At 49.4% G+C, this 26,969-nt stretch overlaps 1 protein-coding gene across 2 annotated transcripts; it reads left to right on the top strand.

The window, feature by feature from the left end:
* The first annotated feature begins 2,469 nt into the window (after positions 1–2,469).
* Positions 2,470–25,226, top strand: Slc6a12 (solute carrier family 6 member 12). Of its 2 annotated transcripts, none has more exons than XM_028761064.1 (15): positions 2,470–2,713; positions 6,442–6,671; positions 11,042–11,176; positions 12,624–12,764; positions 13,515–13,602; positions 14,518–14,650; positions 16,152–16,286; positions 18,138–18,241; positions 18,520–18,644; positions 19,724–19,836; positions 20,289–20,426; positions 21,288–21,390; positions 22,929–23,029; positions 23,397–23,567; positions 24,681–25,226. In XM_028761064.1, exons 2-15 carry the CDS (start codon positions 6,458–6,460, stop codon positions 24,822–24,824), a joined length of 1,845 nt encoding a protein of 614 aa, XP_028616897.1. In that variant the 5' UTR covers positions 2,470–2,713; positions 6,442–6,457; the 3' UTR covers positions 24,825–25,226. The 2 variants fall into 2 exon arrangements, with proteins under 2 accessions (XP_028616897.1, XP_028616896.1); XM_028761063.1 differs by lacking the exon at positions 2,470–2,713 and adding an exon at positions 5,870–6,161.
* Positions 25,227–26,969: the final 1,743 nt, after the last annotated feature.

The following is a 26,969-nucleotide window of genomic DNA, read 5'->3' on the forward strand; positions in this document are numbered from 1 at the left end:
AGGAGTCTTCTCATATCCACACCTCAAGGCTCCTAATGGTGACAATACACAGTGTCCTCAGCCTGAGGTAGGATCTCAGAAAATAGGCTCCATGCCAGGTACCTATGAGTACACATAGGGTCAGAAAATGATAGTTGCTGATGGCTCTTCCTCCAGAGAGATGGCGTATTCATTTCCTCTCTTTGCAGTACTTTGCAGATGCTTGCAAAGACATAATCTCTGTCTTTGTGAGTTTCCATTGGTCTGAATAACAGCCTCCTGGTGCTGGGAAATGTGGACTTTGGGATGAGTTTGATTAAGGGGGACCAGCATTAAGAGAGGGAGACAAAGGTCTGAGGTGGTAGGGTAAAGAGAGGGAAGGATTAGGTAAAATCAGACTTTACCCACTGGGCAGAGGACTGCCAAAGCTGGCTATTTAGTTTTTCATAGACTCTGGCATCTCCTGTGTAAGAAGCACCAGAGTGGTGGCTCTCAACCGTCTTAATGCTGTGACCCTTTAAAACAGTTCCTCATGTTGTGGTGACCCCTGATCATACAATTATTTCATTGCTACTTCATAACTGCAACTTTGTTACTGTTATAAATCATAATGTAAGTATCTGATATGGGACCCACAAGGATGTCACAACCCATAGGATGAGAACTGCTGTACTGGGGGTCATGATGGTGGGCCAACATGCAAGCACAGAGCAGACCCAGTAGGCAGGGCAGGTTGCACCATGCCAGCTGAGCTCGGGAGTTAGAAGTGTAGGGCTCCTGGCAGGCCATGACTTTTTTCTCCAAAGCTGGTCCCTAGCTTCACTTCTGGTTTCACTGAGGTAAAGAGGTTGAGAGCCAGACTCATTCTGGTTTTCCTTGATGGGCAACAGAGGCCGAACGGGGGACCTGAGGGCTGGTGAATGGGGTGCCAATGGAAAATTACAGACTGCCAATCTCACTTCACACCCTCCACTGCTAAGACGTTTTTTAGCAGATAAAGGGGAAGTCCACGCAAAGGAAAATTTCCCTTTCTCCCCACAACTTCCCCTGTTTCCATTCCACCCAGCACTGAAGAAACATCTTGATCTTTTCAGAGGCCACAGGCTTTTTTCATATCCATGCTGTGAAGGCTTGCCCAGAGAACCCTGTTTTGGAAAATCCTCCCACCGTTGCTGAGTGCACACACATTTCCCACGGATATGCACATTTGACAGCTGCTAGGCTGTTCCCGACTAGTCTTTGGTATATGCCTCCCTGCTGGAAAGAGTCAGAGTGTCTAGATCCCAGAACCCCCACCAGAGCCTACAACAAATACTGACAACTGTCCTTAAGTGCCTGAGATCTCCCAGCACAGCCATGTTGACTTTTAACACCTCCACAGCAACTTTGAAAAGCACCCATTATCCACCTTTCCAAAGTGGGAAACTGAGGCTTAGAGTCTTCCTTGGCTGAGAGGAGGGTCGGTGTGGGTGAGCTGAACCCTGGATCCTATTTGTATTTCCCTTCCTGGGATATGCAGGTCCTGGAGCTTTCTCTAGGAAAATCCCAAAGAGAAGGCAGTGACTGCGAAGGTCTAGAACTTTGCTGGGGAGCCACAGAGGCTAGGTACTTGGTGGAAAACTCCAGTGTGTGATTCACCCTCCTCCCATGCCCTCGTCACTGAGGCCAGCGCCCCTCCCAAGGTCCTCAGTGTCCAGCCTGAAAGTTGGTGGCTCCCATCCCACTGCTCTGGTAAGAGGGGCTGTACCTTGCCTAAGAGGGAGCCAGTGTTTGGGATGGAGGTGAGGACAAGCGTGAGGGGCCAGGAGCAGGAGGAGAGAGGTCAGGGAGGTAGGGCTGCCTCCGGCAGCTGTTCAGCAAGGTTCTGGGGGCTTGTTCTGGACAGTGCCCATTGGGAAGACACTAGTCAGGAGTGAGGGGGTCTGAGGGGACAGAGAGACAGGGTCATGAGGCTCGGTGCCCTGAGGGTAGATGTTGTAATCTATGCTTATAGACTTCTCAATCTCTCTTGTTGCATGTGTTATTTTGTCCCTTCAGTTTCTACAGGCCCCCTCTCTGGTCTGTCCATCTGTCTCAGGACCACTGGGTGGGGCTGAGGCAGGGAGGAGGAGCAGGAGCACTGAAGGTGAGAATTCCTCTTCCAGGTCTGGAGACTTAACTGCTTACTCATTCAGGAGCAGGAGCTTTAGCTGGGCTGAGAGACCAGGTGAGTGGGAAGCATGCGCGAAGCGCTCAGTCTGGTTATCATACCATCCGTACCCCTGAGTCTGGAACGCTGATGGCTCAGAGCAGAGGCAAGACCCTGCAGAACTGTGTGTCTGGGCAGGAAGCTGCGGTCCCCTGAGGCCACAGGGAGTATGATGCCACCCTCACTAGCCACATAGTGAAATTGCTCAGGGACAAGCCCGAGTAGTAGGAGAGTCCACAGATGGGGAACTGGCCTCGGGAGGCGGACCATCTGCCTGCCAGGGGAGGGCGGTCAGTTTTCAGAGGTAGGAAGGGTGAGTGGATGGATCTGGAACTAACGGTCACAGGTTGGAAGCGCCACCCTCCTAGTCAGCCAGGGCCAGAGCAGAAAGTCTGAGCTCCTCTCGAAAGGGAGACACCAGCTGGGCTGGGGCTGGGTCTGAAGCGGGGCGGGGGCCGAAGAAGATGTGGGCCGCCTCTGTGGAGCACAGCTGCCTACCAAGTGTGAAGGGCTACGAGGAGCCAGGCTTTGGGGCCATGCACACAGGTATGTGTGTGCAAAGGGACGTGACGGAATGGCACCGGCATGTTCAGGGGTGGGTGCTGGTATGTGGGTATGGGCTGAAGTAGGACTGGGTCTCTCCTGTGCTGGGAAAGGGAGTGATGGTGCCTGGGTTGAACCCTAGCAGGATGTAGGGTGGGGAGGATTTCTGGAGGTGCCTTCTAGAACCAGGGTTGGCTTCCATGTCATCTGCCCAGCTCCCGAGAAGAGAGTTAAGACTGTACTTTCTGGGCCTTTGAAAACAGAACCCAGGATTGGCTCAAAAGCACCCAAGTATGGTGAAGTCCCTCCCCTGTCCCTAGACCAGCCCAGCCTGGCAAAGCAGGTGGACAGCCTGTAGAGGAGATCTGTGGCTGCGGAGGCAACAGAGCCTGGGAAGGGGAACAAGTTGTCCTTGCTGTCACAGAATCTTTCCTAGCAAACAGACTGGAGGTGGAGGGGCACCCTGGGGGTGGAGGGGCACCCTGGGGGAGGAGGCTGTCTTTTTGAATTTTTTTTGTTGTTGTTTGTGGGTTTTTTTTTTTTTTTGTGAGACAATCTCTAACTGTGGAGCTGGGTTGGCCTGGAACTTTACCATCCAACCTCGATCCTGAGATCCTGAGTTCTCAGGCATATGCTATTCATTATACTGACCCTTGTGCTTTTAACAAGTAATAAAAAGAGAAAAGAGAGGGCCCTGTGCAGCTTGTTTTTACGGCTAACGTCCTCCCGGACATTTCTTCCCTGAGTGTAACTTAGCGGTCCAGTGCTGTGGTTTCCAGCCTCTGTCTCCTGCCTGCTCACCGTGGCTCTGAGCCATCTCTCCTTTTGCCGGCCTTTGTTTTTATTCTGTGGTTCCAGGCTTCCTCTCAAAAAATTTTTAAAGAATTTTTATTTGTTTATTTTTATGCATATGGATGTTTTGACAGTTTGTGTCTGTGCCTTACATGTCTGGCAACTGAGGGAGCCGGAAGAAATGTCCCCTGGGACTGAAGTTACAGACAGTTATGAGTCATCATGTGGGTGCTGGAAGTGGAACCTGGGTCCTCTGCGAGAGCAGCCAGTGCTCTTAAGGGCTGACCCATCTCCCTAGCCCAATCTTTTATTTATAGAAAATTATATTTATTCTTATTTTCATTATATATTTATATAATTTTATATAATACTAATATATTAATATCAATAATATTGTTGATAATATTAATATATATTAACATACTTATATGAATATAATTTGTATAAATATATTTATTTATAGAAAATTATAGAATGGCCCATGATCATTCACTATCTCAGGTTCTGTTCTTCCTTCTCTTCCTTAATAAACCTCAATCTCAGGTCTGGACTGGGTTCTGGGTTTGCTCTCCTGACCACCCCCTTCCCCCATCTTTCCCACCATGCATTTCTCATCTATTCCTTTCCCCACCTGGTCTTTCCCTCTTACCCTGTTGACCTTGCAATGGCTGCCAGTGGTGGAGAGAGTAGAAGGTTTGTCTTCTGCCAGTTCCCTTGTGCTTCCTTGTGGGTGGGGCTTACTGAACCCAGCTATCCTATGGCTTAGCAAGCAAAGGCAACCTGTATGGCCTTTTCCACATCTCTTTACCTTTACCATTCCCTTCTGCCAATACCCCATCCATTCTCTCTAGCAGATTTAAAGCTTAGCAAGAAGGTGTTATTTGCCTAAGTCACAAAGCAAGAGCCCTTCCTACTAGTTGTGAATTGGTTCAGCCTTTCAAGACCCACTGAACTGAGCATGTGCTGTGTGTCAGGGGTTGCTCCCCTTCCCTGAGCCTCACTTCCTCATCTACAACATAGGTCTAACAGTACTAGGTACTTCAGAGACTGTTAGGATGGGATTTGATAGCAGATATTAAGAACTGTGTGTCTGTAGTCCCACCTTGACTCAAAAGTTGACCTTTCGTTGTTGTAATTAGCAAGTCTGTGTGAACTTGACTTCCTGTCTGGTGCTTTTGCAACAGTGTTTTCAAGTCATTCATTAGGTCTTTATTTGTTTGTCATTTATCATTTGGACATGATTTAGGGCTCACTCTGCAGGGTGCCAACAATTTCAGTCTGGGTTTAGGCCTTACTGACTGCTCCCCTGGCACTGAGCACCCATGGGCTCTGGTTCTGCAGTCTGGAGGCCTTCCTCCTTGCCTCATCTTTCTCCCTTGTGTCTGAGAGGTTGGAGCCTGGAGTTTGCTCCAGATACTCTCCTTATACTTTTCCTGCACAGAGCAGGCAGTAAGAAACTGAAAATATCCCAATACCAAAACCTCACCCTGCCATGCCTTTTCATTCCTGGGGTAGCCTGCACCCTCCAAATCACCTTCAAAAATTTTCCACAACTGTAGCTGGTTTCCGCCCATGCCTTTCTAATAGACTTGGGCTTGGGCTGCTGCCTGGGTTAAAAGGACCAACAAATAAACATAGAGTCTTCCTTCATAAAAAGACTCCCTTGTGTCCTGGAGGAGAATGGAGTACATGGTAGGCCTGGTCATTTGATTCCCTGAGTGTCCCTGAAGGTGAGGGCCAATGGGCAGAGCTTCCCTGAGAGTCCAGGCACCTCCTTCTCGGCATTTCCCTGGAGGAAGGCCCATAGTAGCATCATGATGATCAGCTGTACGGAGGCAGGGAGGAGAAGGCAAGCATCGGTTCCAGATGCCATTGACCTCCTGGCAAGTGACAGACAAAAGGGACAGAGAACAGAATGGACAGTGGCCCACTGAAGCTTGGGGAGTGCTGGACATTTGAGAGAGCAGGGGGAAGGGGATGACAACAGCCACAGTGGGCAGCTCCTGCCAGGCTATTCTTGTAACAGACAGGCACTCAGCATCTTGAGGTCATCTTGAGATGACCACCATCCAAGTGACCCCTCCTGGGCCCAGGATCTCCTATGTTTCTCAGGACAGACAGACATAGAAACGGCCTACCTTGAAGGCCTGCAGCTGGACCTGATGCCAATTCTGTCCTCGGCTGGCCTTACTTAAAGGCCCCACCTTCTCCCTCCCTCCCAATCAGAGCCCACATTGAGCCAGCTCCCATGTTTACCAGGCCTCCATCGATCCCGATTGCTCAGGAAAGGTCCGTGAGCCACCTCGGAGAACACCTGCCCTTTAACCCAGCACCTCTGGCAGCCCATGAGCCTTCTGGTCTGGAGGCCAGAGGCTGGGTTGCTGTTATTCATAGCATACTGAAGATCTGGACAGAAGGGCCAGCTGGAGTTGTGGCCGGCCATAAAGATCAAAAGGGATCTATAATAGGCTTTTAATCACAGCTCTACCCCTGGGTGGTGTTGAGCAAGCCTCTGACCCCTGAGAACCTGCTCTGTCTGTTGCTTTGTCTGCCGAAGACTTGGCAAGCTAAGATCTGATTCCTGTTGGCTCAGCCTCATAACTCTGAGAGCCAGAGTGTCACTTTAGATAGAAATGTCATCAAGAGCTTGGGAAGAAAGGTAATGTGCCAGCAGGAACGACTGGGAGGGAAAAATCAGGGCGAAGGGAGATGGGTGTGCAGGGGGTGTGTGTGTGTACGTGTGTGTGAGTGTGTATGAGTGAGTGTGTATGTATGTGTGAATGAGTGTGTGTGTGTGAGTATTGTGTGTGTATGTGTGAGTATGTGTGTATGAGTGTGTGAATGAGTGTGTCTGTGTATGTGTGAGTGTGTGTGTGTAAAACAGTCCTCTTCTTCCCTCACCAGGTTTCTGCCTCTCACAGTCCTGCCTTACCTTACAGGGCCTCCCTCTCCAGCATGGACGGAAAGGTTGCAGTCCATGAAGATGGGTATCCTGTGGTCTCTTGGGTCCCTGAGGAGGGAGAGATGATGGACCAGAGAGGCAAGGACCAGATAAAGGATCGAGGCCAATGGACCAACAAGATGGAGTTTGTGCTGTCAGTGGCTGGGGAGATCATCGGGCTAGGCAATGTCTGGAGGTTTCCCTATCTCTGCTACAAAAACGGTGGTGGTGAGTTCATGATCAGGTGATGTGGTGGGAAGTATGGCACCCTGCCAGCTGCGCTACTCCTCACCTGGAAGTGTGGTCAAATGGAAGGGGGCACAGCCATGAATCTGGAAGGCTCCTGTTGGGTCCCGCCTCCATCTCTAGCCTCCAGTGTCCCGCCTTCTGAACTGGGGGGTGATATAATATCCAGGACTAAGTGAGATTTAAGTGAGACAGTGAGCAGAAGCACGAGGCCTGGGTTTTAGCTTCTGCGTCACTCCCCATGGATGATAGCGGCTAAAGGGGTTCATTGATTGATTCATTCATTCAGCTCTCGTGACTGCAAGCTTCTCATGAGCCAAGGCTCTGTTCTACATGCAAGTCAGAGATTGCTCTGTGTGCTGCATCCTGATGAAGGCTGCAGATCGCAGGCAAGAAACACCCGTGGCATGTCATGGTGATGACTTGACTGACAGAGAGGAAAAGGAGAGGGTTTCCAGGGCAACATCTAAGCAGACACGAAGAGTGTGGAAGAAGGGTCCCTTGGGACTGTTGGGATTCATTCTTGGGTCTCGAAGGTGGTTCTTCTTGCACAAGTGGCTTATTTTTATTATAAATATCAGGACCTGCTCCAGGAAGAGGAAACAGATTTAGAGATAATCAGTGTTTAGAAAAGCCTTCTAAACCCTAATTATATTTAACTTGATAAATATCTAGCAGATGTGTCCAAGCCTTTGACATGGGTTTAGTGGTGATGGAGGCAAGCTCTTATGGGTCAAAAATATTTTATTTAAAAGTTGCATCTGTATTATAAGCAACACAGCCTTTCCAGATCACTCCCTGGACAGGAGAGTCTAACATCTTAACGTGAGCTGGGAGTTGTTACTGGGTCCTGTATCTGGGACTGTCCTTTTCCATATGGGAGGCTTGACTGCTGTGGGTTTTGATGTCAAAATGATTCTGGAAGTGTTCTCCCAAGGCTACCAGGGCTGGCTGTGACTGGGCAGGTGGGCTTTCACCTCAACCTTTTTCTTTCCTCTTTAACATGAGGGAGTATGAGGTCTGGGTTCTCATCTTGGAGTCACTGTTTTTTGGGGGTTCTAGAAAAATAATAAGAAGGACCAGCAGTTAGTTCTTTCCTTATTCCAGATAAACTGGGAACAGATTTAGATGAGGACATGATGTCAAAGATGAACCCAAATGTCACTGTTTTGCTTTAGGCTAGAATCGTTCTAACTCCTTGTGATAACAGGACTCACCTTCCCCTGACCACAGGCCCTACTTGATGGAAGTTCATCCTTTATTAAAATATGTAGAGAGATTCATTGATTATTGGTTAATAAACACAGCTCTGCATAGAGAATAGCCTTTCCAAAGAGCAGAAAAATAATAAAGAAATAATATGAGGTCATCTTCGGGTGTGAGAGAGTGGAGTCATTTAACGTAAGCATCCTTAAGAAATGCCTCATCCCAGACACAGCCTGGGAGTCTCACTCACTCTGAGGTTCAGGGGAGAGCTGGTGGCCGGGCCATTGGTTACAGTAGTTTGGAGCAGAGGAAGGGAGAGTCTAAACCTCAAGCTGACGCCCCAGTAGCTAAGGTCCCCATGGACATTGTCAGGCTGCTTATGTACACAGCTGGATACACACCACGAGGCTGTGGCCAGGCGGTGTTCCCAGGCTAGGATTAGATCAACCCATGTGAGGAGAGGACATTTGTAGTCTGACATTCTGGAAGCTAGTTAGGGAGCTGTGTGCCAAGGATTTCCTCTACCATACTCAGAACCAGCCTCCATCCAGCCCCAGAGGGCCTATGGAAAGCCTATCTCTGGGTCTCCAGGGCTCTGCCTCTTCTGTAGGGTGAAAACCCACATTCAGGGCACAGGAAAGATACTCCTGCAGCTGGTGGGAAGGGTCTGTGACCCATGTACCCCCATGGACTTCCTGAGAAGGGCCCTCCTTCAAAGTGTGGAACCTGTACTCAAGGGGCATTAGTCAGTCTTTATTTATTTAAAGTTTTTCTTTGAAATTTATTTTATTTTACATGAATGACTCTTTTGCCTGCATGTATGTATATGCACCACCTATGTGCCTGGGACACATGATGGTCAGAAGAGACTGTCCCTGGAAATGAACTCATGGATAGTCGTGATCTGCCATGTGGGTGCTGAGAACTGAACCCAGGTCCTCTGTGAGAGCAACGGATCTTTTAACAGCTGAGCCATCCCTCTCCAGCCCCATTAGTTAGCCTTTAAAAGGGAATTATGATGCATGCTAAAGGCACGAGTGAATGGGATGATATATCAATGAAACAAATATAACAGGGTAAATGTTAGGGTTCCGTTCAAGTATTACATGTGAGGTGCCCAGAGTGGGCAATCCATAGAGACAGAAAGCAGAGCATCATCCACAGGGGCAGAAGAGGCAGGGCTCGTGTTTAATGCACACAGAGTTTCAGTTTAGGATGATGGTAAAGTTCTGGAGGCAGATGCACAGCACCGGGAACACTTTACTGCTATGGGAGTGTCTGCTCATGAAAATGTATATACTCACATTGTATATACTTTAACACGCACATATACACCAAGAAGAGAGGAATTCCTCAGCAATTATGCCTAATGAAATTTGTATGGCGGAGAAAAATTGGATACGTATGTTAGGATGCCGGCGTTTTTCACTGTAACAAAAAACTAAACATAAAACTAAAAGTCCAGTGTTAAAACACTAACAATAGACCGTCCCCCACACTAGAACATTCTACAGGTGCTGAAGTGGTGTCACGTATTTATTGACACAAAGAGGTTTGTAATATGAATTTACAAATGGTTGTTGAATAACATATTTTATTTTTTTGTGAAGAAGAAATGTGTGTGCTTACAAGAAATCTAGAGAGAGGACTTGTAATCCCAGTGCTTAGGTCACCGAGGAAGGAGCATCATAAGGTCAGGGCCAGATGGACAACACAGTGAGATCTTATCTAACAAAGCAGAACCAATCGGATTCTGAAAGAAGCGATGGGGTACAGTCCCATGGCTGAGCACTTGCCCACTGTGCACATGAGACACTGGGTTGTCATCCTAGTGCCAACCCACAAAAGATGGTGTCTCAGTCAGGGTTTCTATTCCTGCACAAAACATCATGACCAAGAAGCAAGTTGGGGAGGAAAGGGTTTATTCAGCTTACACTTCCACATTGCTGTTCATCACCAAAGGAAGTCAGGACTGGAACTCACACAGGGCAGAAACTTGGAGGCAGGAGCTGATTCAGAGGCCATGGAGGGATGCTGCTTACTGGCTTGCTTCTCCTGGCTTGCTCAGCTTGCTTTCTTATAGAATCCAGTACTATTAGCCCAAGGATGGCACTACCCACAATGGGCTGGGCCCTCCCCCATTGATCACTAACTGAGAAAATGCCTTACAGCTGGATCTCATGGAGTCATTTCCTCAAGGGAGGCTTCTTTCTCTGTGATAACTCCAGCTTGTGTTAAGTTGACCACAAAACCAGCCAGTACAGATGGGGATAGATGGAGGCAGGCAGGCAGGCAGGGAAACTTCTGGAAGTATATATAGTACTCCATGCTTTCTTCCCTTTGTGCTTCCTGATTTTCCTCCTCAGTGGGAATTGATGGCTTCAGAGGCACTATGGTGTAACCATACGTAATGGTCAGGAGTGAAGCCTCAGGGTCAGGATACTTGGTATGGCGTTTGTTTCCTCATCTTCTTTCTTGTGTTTTCAACCTGGCCTCGGTTTCTTTACCTGTAAAGGGGATTAGAATAGTATCTCCCTAGTGGGAGACTGACGTGTGATGGTTCGACCCTGGTGAATCTTAGAAGAGGGTCCTACACACAAAGCACCAATGAAGTGCTAAGTTGCAAAAGAAACAAGAATCTTCTCCCTAAGAGGGACCTCTGGATCGAGATGGTACCTCAGCAGAAGGGCAGGTTCCTGTAGGGTCTGCTGCAGGGCAGACAGACCAGACAGCTCCAGGGATTGACAGATCCTCTGAAAATGACTGGTGAGAAAAGAATGCTCCCAAGCTGGCTTTGTCTATTTCTAAAATGTGGCCATCTTGATAGTCTAATAAGCATATCAAATTATGCAGAACACATGTTTTTCTTTACATGATTTGATTTGTAAAGCGTAGTAAATAGTTCATAAATTCGAGCTTCCATCTCAAGAGTCATTTCTTTTCCTCCAAAGACTTTTCCTGACTTCTTGGGTGGGGCCCATGTCAGGATCTTCTGCTGGACACCTCTGACAACATGCACAAGACAGAGGGACACACTGTAGGACTTGGGCGTGGTGAGAAAGGATGCTGAGGATAGAGATGCTGGAGGGGGGTTCAAAGTCTGGAAGCAGCAGGTGGCTCAGACTCTGCCTTTCTTTCCCTCTCAGGAGCTTTCTTCATCCCCTACTTCATCTTCTTCTTCAGCTGTGGCATCCCAGTGTTCTTCCTGGAGGTGGCACTGGGCCAGTATAGCAGTCAGGGGAGTGTAACTGCTTGGAGGAAGATCTGTCCCCTTCTCCAAGGTGAGTGTCATCCCCTGTCCCCTGCTCTTGAACCTACCATCCCGCCCAGCTCCATACATTGTCAATGCTTTCCTGTTCTAGGCTCAGTGTCCACGCAAACTCACTTGCCATGCTCTCCTGTCCTGTGCTATGTGAAATCAGCCTCTTGAGGCTAAAATTTAGATGCCCAGGGAGAAGGACGTGTCAAGAGAAATAGTATAGAATTATAGGTACCGAATTAGATGTGACTGTTGGAAGATGCAGCCAGGGACCTGAACTTTAACCTTCATCTGACCCAAGGAAAGTAATGTCTCTGATTCTATGCTGTGACCCAAACAGGCTTCAAAAGACTTCACAGGCACAGGATGCTGCTGATGGCGATAGCCAGCATCTGTGCAGCCAGGCTGTGTCTGTGTTCATGTGTGCACTTTGTGTGCATTCATTACCCAGGCTTCTGTCACTCTCTTGATGGGGCTCTTCATTGAGAGTTTAAACCAAGGCCCCGTATAAGTTCTTTTCTTCTTGCCTCTATTAGAGACAGCTTACTCTTCTCTGTAGATCTGTGGTGTGGACTTAAGCATCTGGGGTATCTTTTACCAGCTTCCCTTAGTGGCTTAGCCAGTTCTGGGCCTGCAATAGAGGGCCCAAGAGCCTTCCTTGGCTCTGAGACATCCCTTACACCTCAGATGCAGAGAGGGTTCATCCTTCATGCTCATCCGTAAAGGACCACCGGGGGTCAGGCTGCCTGGGTTATTTGTCCAAAAAGGGACCAAACTGAGTGTACCTGATGAGAACTGGGTACCTGACCAAAGACTGGGGAAAAGCAAGGGTGGTTGCAAACTATACCTCTTGTAGTATCCAGGAGACTTTTTGTTTTGTTTTGTTTTTCGAGACAGGGTTTCTCTGTGTAGCCCTGGCTGTCCTGGAACTCACTCTGTAGACCAGGCTGGCCTCAAACTCAGAAATCTGTCTGCCTCTGCCTCCCAAGTGCTGGGATTAAAGGCATGCACCACCACTGCCTGGCTTCAAGGAGACTTCTAATGGGCTACAGCCCAGAAGAGCACTGCAGCTAAGGTCACTGTAAGAATTTCCACATCATGTTTCTACCGAGGAGACCAGATTCTAGCCCCATCCCCAGAGGTTTCAGTTGCTCTTGCCGAGCTTGCCCTGCCCCTTTCTCGCTTTGCCACTTTTCATTTTACAAGTGATGTATGACGGTGCCAGGAGAATAGAGAGAGTGCAGGCAGGAGAGCTAGAGCTAGAGATGAGGACTGTGATAGACACAGAGGGGGCGGGGAGAAGGAGATGTGAGCACTGCAGTGGGAGCATACGTAAGATAACGAACTTATCCCACTTTCCCTGGGAAGATGATATGAACGTTGGTGTATGGGCACATGTGACAGGCAGACCCTCCCTGAAATTCTTCTTCGCTTGTGCCGATCTCTTTGATCCCCTCTCTACTCCGTAGGCATCGGCATGGCTTCCGTCGTCATCGAGTCGTATTTGAACATCTATTACATCATCATCCTCGCCTGGGCCCTCTTCTACCTGTTCAGCTCCTTCACCTGGGAGCTTCCGTGGACAACCTGCACCAACTCGTGGAACACAGGTATCTGGGTGTCAGCCCCGCCACTGGGCCTGGGTCAGGAGGTTGGTCGGTGGTGGCTGGTGACAGAGCGTATCACAGACCTTGTCTTAGAGCTGACCCATGTGGGCTGTGCTTTCAGCTCTCCTGGCTGGCCCTTCTGTGTGGCTATAGAGCAGCCACTATCAGAGGCAATGGGGCTGTTATATAACTACAGCATACATCCATTTAGCAAATGATCCCGGGCACCTCTCACATGTCAAATACTGTCAAAGCTGGGTAAGGGCAGATAGGACCCCACACTGTCTGGCTTGGCTGGGGCAGAAGTAGATGAATCAATGACGGGTGGAGAAAAACAGTATAGTAATTACAGAGTCATGAGAGAAGAATCTTGAGAACAGTACGTGTGAAGTTCAGTGCTGGGTCTAGGTTCTTTGTAGGGTGAAAAACCAGTGCGGCACAATGTGTAGGCCAGAGGCAGGCTATTGATGAGAGCTGCCCACAGGGGCTGCGCCTGCCTGCAGTCCATGCTGCTTGGGAGGACTTCAGTGTATTCACAGGAATGGTCAGACTCAGCAGGAACAGGTGCAGGGGACACAGGCTATACAGGAGGAGGAGCTGGTCCCACTGATTTCCTGGCTCCTGAGGAATCTCTTGAGCCTCGAAAATGGTGGGAAGGTCTGGTTGATAGGTCAGAGGGTAAGTGCAAAGGCATCTTTTCTCATCTGGTCCCTAACTGATCATTCCCACCATTCCCAACCCTGTCCCCTACAGAGCATTGCGTGGACTTTCTGAACCGCTCATCGGCCAGAGCAGTGAGCTACTCTGAGAATGTCACCTCACCCGTCATGGAATTCTGGGAGTAGGTCCTGGGCCTGGTTGCCATATGCCAGGGGCACTAAGAGCAGAGAGCCTGGATGTCTGGATTGTGCAGACTTGAATGTTGGTGGTGCATGCTTAAGGCTCTGCGTGCTTTCTGTTACTGCCTCTGCCCACTGGACAGATACTGCTTAGCAACAAGGGAACCTTCACATTCAGCCTTGATTACTGACCTACCTATACCTTCATACTTATCCCAAGCCTTCACTTGCTTGTGTTTTTCCATCCGCACCCACTCATTCTCATGGCTCTCCTCCTATGCCGTCCCCACACTCCAGCTGCACCCACACATCCCGTACCTCTGTCCACAGAGTCATAGGAAACACCTTTATTTTCTCCTGGCAGCTGGCTGTGTGCAGCTCTTCTAGGCCACGTTCACTGGTATTCATTTGACACTGGCAAGGGTTTGCGCCACACAGATGTGCTCACCATTCACTCTCCTGCATGACGGTACACACCTCCACCCTCACAGGCCATGTCTACTACCTGCTTTTCCTTGCAGTCTACCTGTGTCTTCATACCGGTTCACGCTCTCCTATCTACCCACGCCCTCTTCCCTGCCCACTTTGGGTGATTTGAGCTCTCCCCTACTCAAACGCATCTCCACCCTCATCTTTAGATGTTAGCACACTTCCGTTCCCTCCCTCTGGTCCTGAGTCATCTCTGACCTCCCTCAGCATGCATGTGTCTGGTCTCTCCCCCCGACCCACTCTGGGATTACAGTGGTTTGGTCTTCTAACAGCCAGGGGTGCTTAGACCACAGGCGGGAGCAGGGTGTGACCATGGAGAGATTGGGGAGGGCAGGGATGGGACAGCTCTGAATCAGAAGACTTGGTGATAGAAGCAGATTGTCCCCTTTGGGCTTTCAACTGGTTACTTATTTTTCCCAATCCCTTAGGAGACGGGTGTTGGGAATTACATCGGGCATCCATGACCTGGGGTCCCTGCGCTGGGAGCTGGCCTTGTGCCTCCTGCTTGCCTGGATCATCTGCTACTTCTGCATCTGGAAGGGTGTCAAGTCCACGGGCAAGGTAAGGGATCCTGGCTCCTCATGAATACTTATGGTCATAGAGTCCCCAGGGACACTTGAAAGAGGCCCCCCAGGAGAGCAGAAAGAGCAGTCCAGGAGCGATACATTTATGTAAGAGTAGGAGAGTTGCAGGAACATGGAGATTTGGGTCAAAACCAGGGGAGACCCCATCCTCCAACAGATTTCAAAAGACCTGCTTATCTAAGTAATATTTAGAGCAAAATAAACTATAAGAGTCCCACTTTGGGAGCTCACTGATTTCCAAGCCATTAGCAATATGGGGGCGAGGCTGTTTCCTACTCTTCTTTGTATGTGTGCATCTGTGTATCTGTCTCCATCATGTATGACAGGGTCACATATTCTTATGACATGCCTGTTGTATTTAAATGAGACATGCATGAAGAAGAGTTTCCATACAAATTAGCAAACACAATTGTCTTGGGGGGGGGGTAAGTGCCAATCATTGAAAGGGTTTAAGCCAAGAATGGGCAGCAGTGGGCTTGCTCTGTAGTGAGATTTTAGACCTGGGCTTCCTTTCCAGTCTGGAGGACCAAGAATGATGTCTCCTACTTTTCAAAGATGAGATTGGCAGGTACTGAGTGTTCTGACTGAGCACCTTAAGGGAGGAAAGGTTGACTTCAGCGTGGGGTTTCAGGGAGTATAGTCACGGTGGAGAATGTGGATCATGACTATGGTGGCAGGAACTTGACACTGCTGGTCATTACATGATGGTGACTAGGATGGTGAGTTTGGGTGGGAAGCAGAGCTGGGTTGACACAATCTCCATCCTTGTCCAAAAGTCTTACAACTTCCCCACATAGCACCACTAGCTAGGAACTAAGTGTTCAGCCCACGAGCCTGCCAGGGACATTTCACAGCTGAATGGTGATACTCCTTCTTCCCTGGGTTGTGGTTCAAAGAGGCAACAACAGTGAGGATAAGAATAACAACGGTGGTGGTGGTACTCAGACACAACCGGATCAGGGCAGTATAGGATCTTTTTTCAGTCTCCAGGGTGCTCTGCCCCCATCATAATCTGGAAAAGTGCAATCTGGATCACCCCACTGATGGCCAGCAAACCTGGCCACCTTCCTCCTGGAGAGGCATCCACTCTCATGGGCTTTGGGGAGGGCACCTGGGGTGGGGGATGGAAGGGACCAGGTTCTGGACTTCAAAGTCCTCTTTGAAACGTTGTGGGCTGGGAGTCTCTTCCTCTGTCTTCCCGACTTGCACCCCCCCCCCCCTCCCTGCTGATGTGTATCACACTCTGCTGAGGAGTAAGAGCCACTGGAATGTGTGAAGGGAGGTGTGGAAAGTTTCATAGGCTCACCAGCGCTGGCTGTATGAAGCCAGAGGTCTGAGCTCCCCATGGATGGATGTGGTGTGATCTGCTCTGCCTGGGGACAGGCAGAGGCAGGGCAGGACAACCACTGGAGACTCCCTGGCTCCCCTCTGCCTCTGTGTATCCATGCCAGGAGTGTTTTTGTCTGCTTGCCTTCCAGGTTGTTTACTTCACTGCCACTTTCCCCTACCTGATGTTGATCATTCTCCTGATCCGGGGTGTTACCCTTCCGGGAGCCTACCAGGGCATTGTCTTCTACCTGAAGCCAGACTTGCTCCGCCTCAAGGACCCCCAGGTGGGCACCACAAGGGGATTATTAGTGGATATGTGTCCTCCCCAGACTATACTGGACTTTCAAAGTCTTCTATTGCTTTTCCTTTGGTTTAAGAGAAATAGATGTTAGCTGGGGAAAAACTAGCCACGTTTGACACATGAATGGAGGTACCTTGCAATCCACCACCACCATTAGCATATTAGTCTGTTTCCTCTCGTCACCTCCCAGGTTGTGTGCATATATTAACACAACTGAGGTAATTGTTTAGAGAAATAGATCCTTTTGACGTAAATTATATTATACACTCTTCCATGGTATTACATGCATCTTTAAATGTCATCTCAGGGTCTGCATAATTTTCCCACCAAATCTAATTTATTCAACAAAAATACCCCGAGGGTCTCTTAATAGCTAGGCACTACCTGGTGCTGGGTCACAGTGGAGAAAACAAACCATCTTTCTGCCCTGCTGAAACCTGAGCCCCAGCCTCAGACACTGAGGTGATGTCTACTTTTAAATATACATAGTCTATCAGTATCTGGGAGTGATTGTCACGATACCATACCCACAGACTCTCTGGTCTCTCCTTAGAAATGGTGCAGTCCAGTTACCTGGCAACAGGCAGGCAACCCTGCCCACTATAAAAGGGGCTGCTTGGCCCCTCCTCTCTCTCTTGGCTTCTCAACCCAGCACCTGCAGGTTGCCCTCTCCCCTCTCCCCTTCTCTTCCCCCTCTCTCCACGTGGTCATGGCCGGCCTCTACTCCTCTCTACTTCTCTCTCTCTTCCTCTTCTCTTCACTCGCCATCTTCCCGTTCCTCTCTCCCACTCCCTTCCCCAAATAAACCCCTTCCCTTGGAACCGGAAAAAAAAAAAAAAAAAAAAAAAAAAAAAAAAAAAAAAAAAAAAAAAGAAATGGTGCAGTCTTTGTGTCTGACCCAAGCTTGTCCTAGCACACACACTATATCATCTCTAGATTGCTTATAATGCCACAATTTCAGCTTTTTTTTTTTTAACAAATAGTTGTTCTATTGTGTCCATACAGGGAACAGTGCTAAGAAAAAAGTCGGTCCTTGTTAGGACAGGTACAATATTTTTTTTTCTGAATATTACTCATCTGAGGGTTGCTTAATCCCCCCTTCCCATCCTAACTCCCATCCCCAGTGTGTCTCTCATCTGCCTGGGACTTAGGCCAGACTGCCCGGCCAGGGAGTGCCTGAGTCTGCACTAGGCTTTACAAGTGCCTATCAGCATGCCTGGCTTTTTAACCTGCTTATAGTGACTAAGCATAGCTCCCCAGGCCATTGCTAATACCCCAGCCCCAGTTAGAGTGTATTTTACTCTTTGGTAACTTTGTAGACTCAATAGTAGCACTTTATACTTTGTTCACTGCAGGTGGGGCTGAGCATGTCCTCTTGAATATATTAGCCATTTGCATTTCCTCCTCTAAGGCTTCCCTGAGCACTTTTTTTTTTTTTTTTTTTGCTTCCACCAAGAAGCCTTGGTAGATTTCTTTATATTTTTAGGAGGTAGCCTGTGTACCAGGTCACAGTTCATAAGGTGCCATGTAGACACACTGGCTGAATGAATGCCAGGGACTCTTCACTTTACCTGGGTCTGTAGATGCCACCTGGGAATGAAATAGCCCACAGGCACTTGATACTTCCTGAGTAGCCACAGAGCCAAATCAGAAACGGGTCCTGCCTATGGGAAAGTGGCTTCAGAGAAAGGGGACAAGTTACCGGGCAGTAGGATGCAGGGATGATGTTGTGAGGACATTAAGAGGCGGGCTGTGCTGTAGGCAGGGACTACATTCTGCTAGCCATAGTTTGAGGCCCTGGTTGCCTCTACCCACTTTCTTGGGCCTCATGTAGGTGTGGATGGATGCGGGCACCCAGATCTTCTTCTCCTTTGCCATCTGCCAGGGGTGCCTGACAGCCCTGGGCAGCTACAACAAGTACCACAACAACTGCTACAGGTGAGAGCTGCTGGTGTGGCAAGCGAGGGCAACCCTGCCTCCATGGGAGCCGAGCAGGGCTTGTGTGGACACCTTTCCAAGATGCAGCTTCTTTTCCCGCTTGCCTGGTCTCCTCTTGCCCTGACATCTGGTATTTGTTTTGCCTGTGCTATATCACGCTCCCTGCTTTCACATTTTTTTCTTCCATGTCTTTCCATTTCTCTTCCCTTTCTTCCTCCTTTACCGGCTGTCTTTTGTTCTCTTTTCTTCCCCATCTCTGACCTCACTTGTCCCCACAGGGACTCCATTGCTCTCTGCTTCCTGAACAGTGCTACCAGCTTCGTGGCTGGGTTTGTTGTCTTCTCCATCCTGGGCTTCATGTCTCAGGAGCAGGGAATACCCATTTCTGAAGTGGCTGAGTCAGGTAAGGGACATTCTCTGCATGCTGCTTGGGACTCCAGGGAAGGAGGGTCAGAGAAGAGACCCCTCCTGAAGAGAAGGAAGAGTCCCTATACCAGAGCTAGGGACCTTTTTAGCTTGGAGTTGGGGAGGGGTTGTGTGGCATAAGCAAAGCTTTTAGAACTGTGAGAGAGAAGAGAGGAAAAGAGAAGTAAGCAGAAGAAGGAGGAAAGGGAGGGAGGGAATCAGCTGTGTGTGTGTGTGTGTGTGTGTGTGTGTGTGTGTCTGTGTGCAAGTGTCCCAAGGAAGAGCGTAGAGTTGAACTTGCTTTAAATGGCTCCACCCACATGCCTACACACAGAGGCTCACAGATGCACTAGATGCACATATACGCACACATAGGTGCTTACACATACTCATGTAGACACTCAAAAACGCCCAACACCCACACAGACGTTCACAGATGGACAGAGATACACATATTAGACCACACACGTCCAAGCTCAAATCTTCACTGGCACACACAGATGTTCACAGAAGCACATGGATATATTTAGTCATTTACAAAGAATCCTATGTAAAAATTCTCCCCCCACACACTCATAAATGAACATAACAGCACATAAATCCACATTCACAGAAATCCACATTCACAGGTGCTCACAAGTACACACGGGTCCTCATATAAGCTCAGGCATTCACAGGTGCTCACAGGTACACACAGGTCCTTGTATAAGCTCAGGGCATATGTAGATGCTGACGTGCTCGGAATCTCATAGACTCTACAGATGTTCACAGATGTTCACAGATGTTCACAGACACAGACACTTGTAGACAGATGCTCACAGCTGCACACAGACATTCCTAGAAGATCACACATGCTCAGGAACAATAACAGACACACATAGGTGCACACACATAGACTCACAGACACAGATGCTCACAGCACATAGATCCTAACAAACCCTCACGGTACTCACAAACATGTCAAGATGTACACAGATGTCCCCACACTCTCCTGGGTGTTCATGGTGCAAAGGAGAAGGTTCCTCTTCAGGTAGTGAGTGGTCTGGAGCCCACTCAGTTGTATTGTGTGCCCGGCAGGTCCCGGGCTGGCCTTCATTGCCTTCCCCAAAGCCGTGACGATGATGCCTTTGTCCCAGCTGTGGTCCTGCCTCTTCTTCATCATGCTCCTATTTCTAGGACTGGACAGCCAGGTATGCCACCCTTTTCTGGGGTCCCTCTTGCAGCTTCTGCACTTCTTTGTGGCACTTTTCCTAACGCACTTTCTCCCTGACCATGGATCAAAGACCTCACTATGGTTCAAGTCTTTTGCCTGGTGCTCTGATGGGTGGTCCCAGGCCTCCTCCAGAGCTTCTTCCGTGAAAGGCTACCACTATGCTCCACAGATGCTCACCCCAGCCTCATGATGCAGTTCCATTCTTCCTAGCCCAGGGGTGCAAAACCTCCCCTCTTCCACTCTTCCATCTGGGATTTCTTGATATGAAGTTGTAGGTGAGAGCAGGGCTGGCTTCCCACTGCCTCTGCTTCCCAACATCAATGCAAGAAAATCAGGTGTTGCAAAGTAGGGTTATGTAGGGCCAGTGCAGGGCAAGCCCTGTGTCCTGGCTGCACAGCTGACTCTTTCTACCACTCTCTTGACCCATAGTTCGTCTGCATGGAGTGCCTGGTGACAGCTTCCATGGACATGTTTCCTCAGCAGCTCCGGAAGAGTGGCCGGCGGGAGCTGCTGATTCTTGCTGTTGCCATTGTGTGCTACTTGCTGGGGCTCCTTCTGGTCACGGAGGTGAGAGGGTAGCATTGGGCTGCTGACACTTAGAACCATTCTCTCCTTCTTCCCAAGGGCTTATATCTTCTGTGCCCCCATCATGGTGAGGCTGAATGTCCTACTCATTGAGATCTAAATGTTGGTAATGAAAGCCAAACACACACACACACACACACACACACACACACACACACACACACACACGACCTAATCACAAAGGAATCTGAATGGGGTTAGGTGACAACAGTGTCTGGAGCTATTTGGGCTTCTGTGAAATTCGTGAATCTACCTGTAACATCACTGGACATATTCCTTTCTGTGTCCCATCTCCCTTTCCTCAGGCCACTTGGCTCCTAGGCAGAGTTTTCTCATTGGTAGCAAGGAAGGCTGTTTCTGCTCCTGGTACCTCTCCCCATTCAGCCAATCAGGCTTTCTCTTGAGTTTGACAGGTGTTCAGGCTAAGACCTTTCCTTAGGCTTACAATATTGGAAAGGACAGCTCTCAAACCAATAGGAGTGGAGCGAGGGATACCAGTTCCACCAAGAGGAGACCCTAGGCAATAATACACCACCATAGGTCCCATGTCCCAGCACCTCTTGGGTGTTAGAGATTATTGTCCCGAGGCTGATGGTAGTTCCTAATGGCAGAGCCAGGCTGAGCAGACTCCTGGTAACTGTAAAACCTCTCTTCTGAGCAGGGCAGGGGAGGGCAGGGGAGGGCAGGGCAGGGCAGGGCAGGGCAGGGCAGGGGAGGGCAGGACAGGGCAGGGCAGGGCAGGGCAGGGCAGGGCAGGGCAGGACGGGTCAGGGCAGAGAAATTCACCTTGCTATGGGAGCAGGTGCTAGTCCTGCCCAAACTCAGCTCCCTCTTCCTCCGCAGGGCGGGATGTACATCTTCCAGCTCTTCGACTACTATGCCTCCAGCGGCCTATGCCTACTCTTCCTCTCCTTGTTTGAGGTGATCTGCATCGGCTGGGTGTACGGTGAGTAGCACGGGTGACTATGGAGAAAGATGCCCCAGGGCTGATGAGGGCAGGCTCTGTCCAGGATGGGTGTCTTGGTCGAGATGCCCTGATTCCTTTATCTAGAACTGTCAGACATACCTGGAAGCACAGTGTCTCTCTTAGACTTAAGTCAAGGACAAAACAGGCTTCCTCCATCAGTGAAATTCCAGTCAGAGGGGACCTTTAGGGACGTTTGGACTAACATCTCCCATCACACCCACCCTCAGATTCCTTCATTGCCTTTCCAACAGCCAAGCCACTTGTGCCGGCTTTGTTGAACATTGAACACTCCATGGACAGTCCTCATGCTTTCAAAACAGTTTTCCCCATTACATGTGGTTTTCTTACAGGAAGGTGACTTCTGTTGTGTCTGGACTTCCAGGGATGGCCTAGGCCCCTCGACACTGAGATCATTAAGTTACCTCAATGTTTAAGCCATTGTCATGCTTAGCAACAGCTGGGGTTCCAGGCACTGCACTGTGCAGGTCACATACCATTTCAAGACCTACATATGAGCCTCATTGCAGTGGAAAGGCAGGTTCAGAACAGACGATCTTCGGCCTAAGCTTGCACAACTACTAAACAGAGGTGCCATCTCCTATCCAGGTCTGCAGGCTCCTTGGCAACAGGTTGAGGACAAAATGCTAATGTCATAAGGCCCAGAGCAGATAGAATAAGTAGATGCCCCATATTAGGATCTCAGAGGAAGCCTGACCAGGGAGGTTCTTACTTCCCAACCCTGGTGTTCCTATGGTGTCCTTTCCTGACCTTGGAGCTGGCTCCTCTTCTCACACTAAGCATTAGCTATCTGCCTGACTCTCCTGCAATTCTCGTTCTCAAAGGCTTGAATAAACTCAGTCAAGGGGGTGGACACTCCTCCTGGCAATACTGGTCTTGGAGCTTGGGCCTTTAGAAGTCAAAGCTTTGGCCCTTTGAGTGTTGGCATTCAAGTGACAGTAGTCATTGGGAAGGCAGTGAGCCTGGGTTAGAGGAATCCCCCAGTCGTGGCCACCAGTGAATGGTTCTTCACATCCAAGGAGACCGGTTCTCCCTGAAAGAGGGCCAGTATGAAAGTTGACATAGGCAAAGCCAGTCAGTGCCTTCACTGAGCGCAACCCAACCTGGCAGTGGCCAGTGTGAGGGATTCACAGCCCTGGAATCAGGAGCACTGCTGTCTCTATTCCTGGTACTTTTCTAGCTCTTTTCCCCTCCACAGTACGGGTCAGTAAAGCTTTGCTGGGACTGGCTCTTTAGGCCTGTATGCTCCTGTGTGCATAGGACAGATGCTATTCACCCTTAGACAGGGCAGCAGAGGTTGTTTCAGCAGCCTGTGGGTAGTAGCTTTTGCCACTGCTGCTGCTGCTCCTCTGTGGCTGGGAGACGGGGCTGCATTTCTTCATCCACCTTGTTACTCTCTCTATCATAGCTGGGGCTGGGGGAGGAGTGGGAGTCTTTCCCAAGGATAAGAAGCCTTCACCTTTGGTTCTCACCTTTTTTCTCTCACTCTACTGGCTCAGGGGCGGACCGTTTCTATGACAATGTAGAGGACATGATTGGATATCGGCCATGGCCCTTGGTGAAGATCTCCTGGCTCTTCCTGACTCCTGGTCTTTGCCTGGTATGCCCCTACCCACTGCCATGTCTCCCTCTAGTCTGCAGAAGACTTGGTATCTGAGGGCTCTTTCCAGCCCAAGCAGAGGGGCTGGTCCCTCACTCTCCATTTTCTCCTGGGCTTCTCCATCCGAATTCTGCTTCAGCCCTCTCTCACAGCCCTACTTATTCCTGACAGGCCTCTTCCTGTCTGTCTTGAGCTCCTTAAACCCATGTTCACCCCCTGCCTCAGTCCCTGTGACTGATGGCTCAACAGAATCGTCCTATCTTAGATGTCCCTCAGTGTGGTTGGGTGCTCCTCTGTCCTTGGCTGTTGGTGTAGCCAGGGGAGGGACTCAGTGGCTCCTGTCTTATTCTGCCCCTCTCCCTTTTAGGCCACCTTCTTCTTCTCCTTGAGCAAGTACACACCTCTCAAATACAACAATGTCTACACGTACCCTTCTTGGGGATACTCCATTGGATGGCTCTTGGCTTCTTCCTCCATGGCCTGTGTCCCACTCTTTATCATCATCACCCTCCTGAAGACCCAAGGCTCCTTCAAGAAGGTAGGTGGCCATGGAGGTGGAAAGGACACAGTGGGGAAGGCCCTTGAGGGAGTCTTAGGCCAAGATCATATCAGCTCTCCACGTAGGAAAGCTCTGGGGTTGCATGGAAATCTTTAAGGCCTTTAAAGACCAGGCCTCTGGAATCTTAGGTTCATAGAATTTGACATCAGGCTGACCTTGAAAGCAAACTGCTTGATGGACAGTTAAGGGAAAACAAGAACCAAACGGGGGCCAGCTGCAGGAGGGTTAATGAGCACACATTATTCTGGATTGGGAAAACTGCCAACTGCACCCTGGCTCCTGACTTCTTGTGCCCAGCTGGGACACAGCAGATGGCTTCTGTGTAGTTTGAGGTATGCCTTCCTGGAAGAAGCCATTGCCAATGACCCATAAAGACATTAATTTTATCTGTCAAGTTCAGATTGTCCAATAGTAAGGGAGAGCCGATCTACAGTGGTTCAAGCAAATGGGCTTCTTGAATTCTTATGTACCCGGAAGGTCAGAGATGAGAACATTTGGTTTGGCCGCAGAAAGGCCATTGGGGTCCAGTCTCTTCCTGTGTTCTCGTACCTACATCCTGAGCGTGTCATGTCCTCATTGTTCTGCAGTCATAGTGAGGTTGTCAAGATTCCCAAGGCCTGTCACCACAGCTACATTCAAGGCCAAAAGGGGTGGGGTTGACATAACAACAAAAAAAGCATAATGAAGTAGTAGCACCGCTTCCCACTACAGGTAACTAAGAAAATACTTAAAGGGACATATAACAATAGCAATTAGAATGGTAGTAAGGAGAATCACAACACTTATTTATCCCTTGCCCTGTGCCAAGAACTGTCTCAGAAGGTGACTCATTACCTCCATTTTACAGATGAGGAGAGTGAGGGACAGAGGGCTGGAATCACCTAGGTTGTTCTAGTCAGAACTGGAGCTCAATTCATACTCTTAATTGCCTCTCATTGTCCGTTCTTATCTCTCCAACACCTGAGTGCCTGAGTTTGTTTCTGGGGAATACCCACAAAGAGCATCCTCCTGCTCACCCCAGTGACATACCCACAAAGAGCACCCTCCTGCTCACCCCAGTGCTTACTCACTCCCTGCCTCTCTTGCCCTTAGCGCCTTCAAAAACTCATCACGCCGGATCCCAGTCTGCCCCAGCCAGGACGGCATCCACCTCAGGATGGCTCCTCTGCTCAAAACTGTTTGCCCTCTCCGGCCAAGCAAGAACTCATTGCCTGGGAGAAGGAGACTCATTTGTAGGAAGTGCCAGAGGCCAGGTGACTCCAGAGCCAGGAACCTAGTCAAGGCTAGCTCCTCCCAGGGATAACCTCTGCTCTACTCTGCTGAGACCTCTCAGGTCTCCGGACACCCCTGCCAGTCTTCTGGGAACCACTCTTCTGTTCAGCTGGAAGAGTTTGTCACCTCTCAGTCCTTTCCAAGTGTGCTCCGGGAAGCCGTGTTTGCCAAGTATTTTGAACTCAAAATCCAGACTTTTTGGATAAAAAAACTAAGAACCTGATAGGCAAAGTGATATTTTCAAGGTCACACAGCGTGTCAGAGCCCTAGACCTTCCTCGGACTTGCTGCTCTTTGCTGAGGCTTGTGAGCCTCCAGCTTCATCCCTGAGCAGCTAACAAGCCTGTGTGGATCACCTGCTACTACATGTGTGTCTCTTCCTTGTCTCACTCCACTCCAGCTGTTTTGTGGGTGGGAGGTCACCTCATGCAGGCACTTGGGACTGGGGACTTATCTTGTTAAGTTCCCTTCTAGCCTCTACCTATCAGACTTCTCTCAGCTCTCCATGCTCTTTTCCTGGGTGGTAGGTCTATAGGCAGATGTTGTCTTCTTCTTCTTCTTCTTCTTCTTCTTCTTCTTCTTCTTCTTCTGCTTCTGCTTCTGCTTCTGCTTCTGCTTCTGCTTCTGCTTCTGCTTCTGCTTCTGCTTCTGCTTCTCCTTCTCCTTCTCCTTCTCCTTCTCCTCCTCCTCCTCCTCCTCCTCCTCCTCCTCCTCCTCCTCCTCCTCCTCCTCCCTTTTCTCCTCCTCCCTTTTCTCCTCTTCTTCTTCTTTTTGTTTTTTTTCTTCATCCTCTCTCTCTCTTTCTCCCTCTCTCTCTGTCTGCCACCCTTCCATTTTTTTGTCTGGTCCCTTCCCAACTGTTCCTTCCCATTTGCTAAATCAAATAACACAGCCTCTGGCTTCTGAGGGTTCCAGAAAGCAGGCTGCAGGTAAGTTGATGGTGGGCCTTTAGAAGGGAAGGGAGGGGGAGGGAATAGGGCCCTGAAGACACTGCCCTGGGCACAGAACCCTACTCAGAAGAAAGAATGCATAGATAAACAGAGTCAATGCCCAGTGGTTGGAGTGATAATGCATAGCCTGACCTGTGTGGGTTCAGATAACCTCTGAGTGTTCCCACCTTCTCCTCTTGAGAAGGTAAGGTGCATCTATGGACTCCAAGTGCTTCAGTTGGCCTGGCTCCTGGCAGCCCTTGCTGTCTCCTTCTAGACTGTCATGTGCACTTTGCTAATCCTCATTGTATTAGCTAGTGAGTAAAATAAGAAGTCCAAGAGAAGAGTTCTTAGAAACCTTACCATTGCAGCTAGGTGCCATAACGAGAGTCCGGGCTTCTGCTTTGGGGCCGATATGGAGCTCTTTTCTGCCCCCTTGTGGCAGAGGAAAGCAGAATGCCCTATAAAAAATTATTTATTTATTTATTTATTTATTTGCTGGTAAAGCCTAGAGAGCACCCTTAGAAATCAGGTTGGGTGCCTCATTGGTTGGCACTCTTATCTGTTGCCTGGACCGTGGAAAGTAAAGTCTCTGTGGATGCTGGCTCATTTGTTCTCTTCCTGTCTATGTCCTTGGCCTCTCTGTTGTCTTCCCCTCCTTGGGTGCCTCCAGGGCTCTCTGACTCTCTCGCTGTCCGCCTCACTCTGAGGGACCGACAGTCTTTGCCTCTGCCACTCCCTCTGCGCTCGCATATCTAGCTCCCTGGTGACTAAATCCACACTGCTTCTTTGTTGATTTAGCAGCTCACTGAAGTAATGAGGGCCGATTGGATCTGACAGGGATGAAAAGCTTGTTAACCACCCATGGAGAGAGGTCAGGAAGGACACATGAAACGGGTAACAAATATAAACGGCAAAGCAGGTCTGGCAGGTCATGTCAGGCTGAGATGAGATGAGGCCCCAGGGCCAGCATTCTGGTTCCACATCCTGTGGTAAGTGGGTTGGGTCTCCCGTCTGGTCTGAGGAGTCTGTAGGTCACATAGGTAAGCATAGAATTGCCACAGACAGATGCTAAAGCCCTAGCCAGGTCTGTCTACAAGAGAGGAGTCCAGTCCCATTGCTGTGGCAAGGGTCTGCCAGAACTGAGGCAGACACATTCTGAGGCTTGCTCTGTCCACTTC

The sequence above is a fragment of the Grammomys surdaster genome, unplaced genomic scaffold (assembly GCF_004785775.1).
Source record: "Grammomys surdaster isolate TR1022 unplaced genomic scaffold, NIH_TR_1.0 126660, whole genome shotgun sequence".
NCBI classification, from domain to species: domain Eukaryota; kingdom Metazoa; phylum Chordata; class Mammalia; order Rodentia; family Muridae; genus Grammomys; species Grammomys surdaster.

Excerpts from the sequence above, each read along its gene's own strand:
- Slc6a12 (XM_028761063.1), top strand. The coding sequence starts at position 6,136 with ATGTCATCAAGAGCTTGGGAAGAAAG. Across the intron at positions 6,162-6,441 it reads TCAAGAGCTTGGGAAGAAAG|GGCCTCCCTCTCCAGCATGG; the intron begins GTAATGTGCCAG and ends CTTACCTTACAG. Across the intron at positions 16,287-18,137 it reads TCCGCCTCAAGGACCCCCAG|GTGTGGATGGATGCGGGCAC; the intron begins GTGGGCACCACA and ends GGCCTCATGTAG.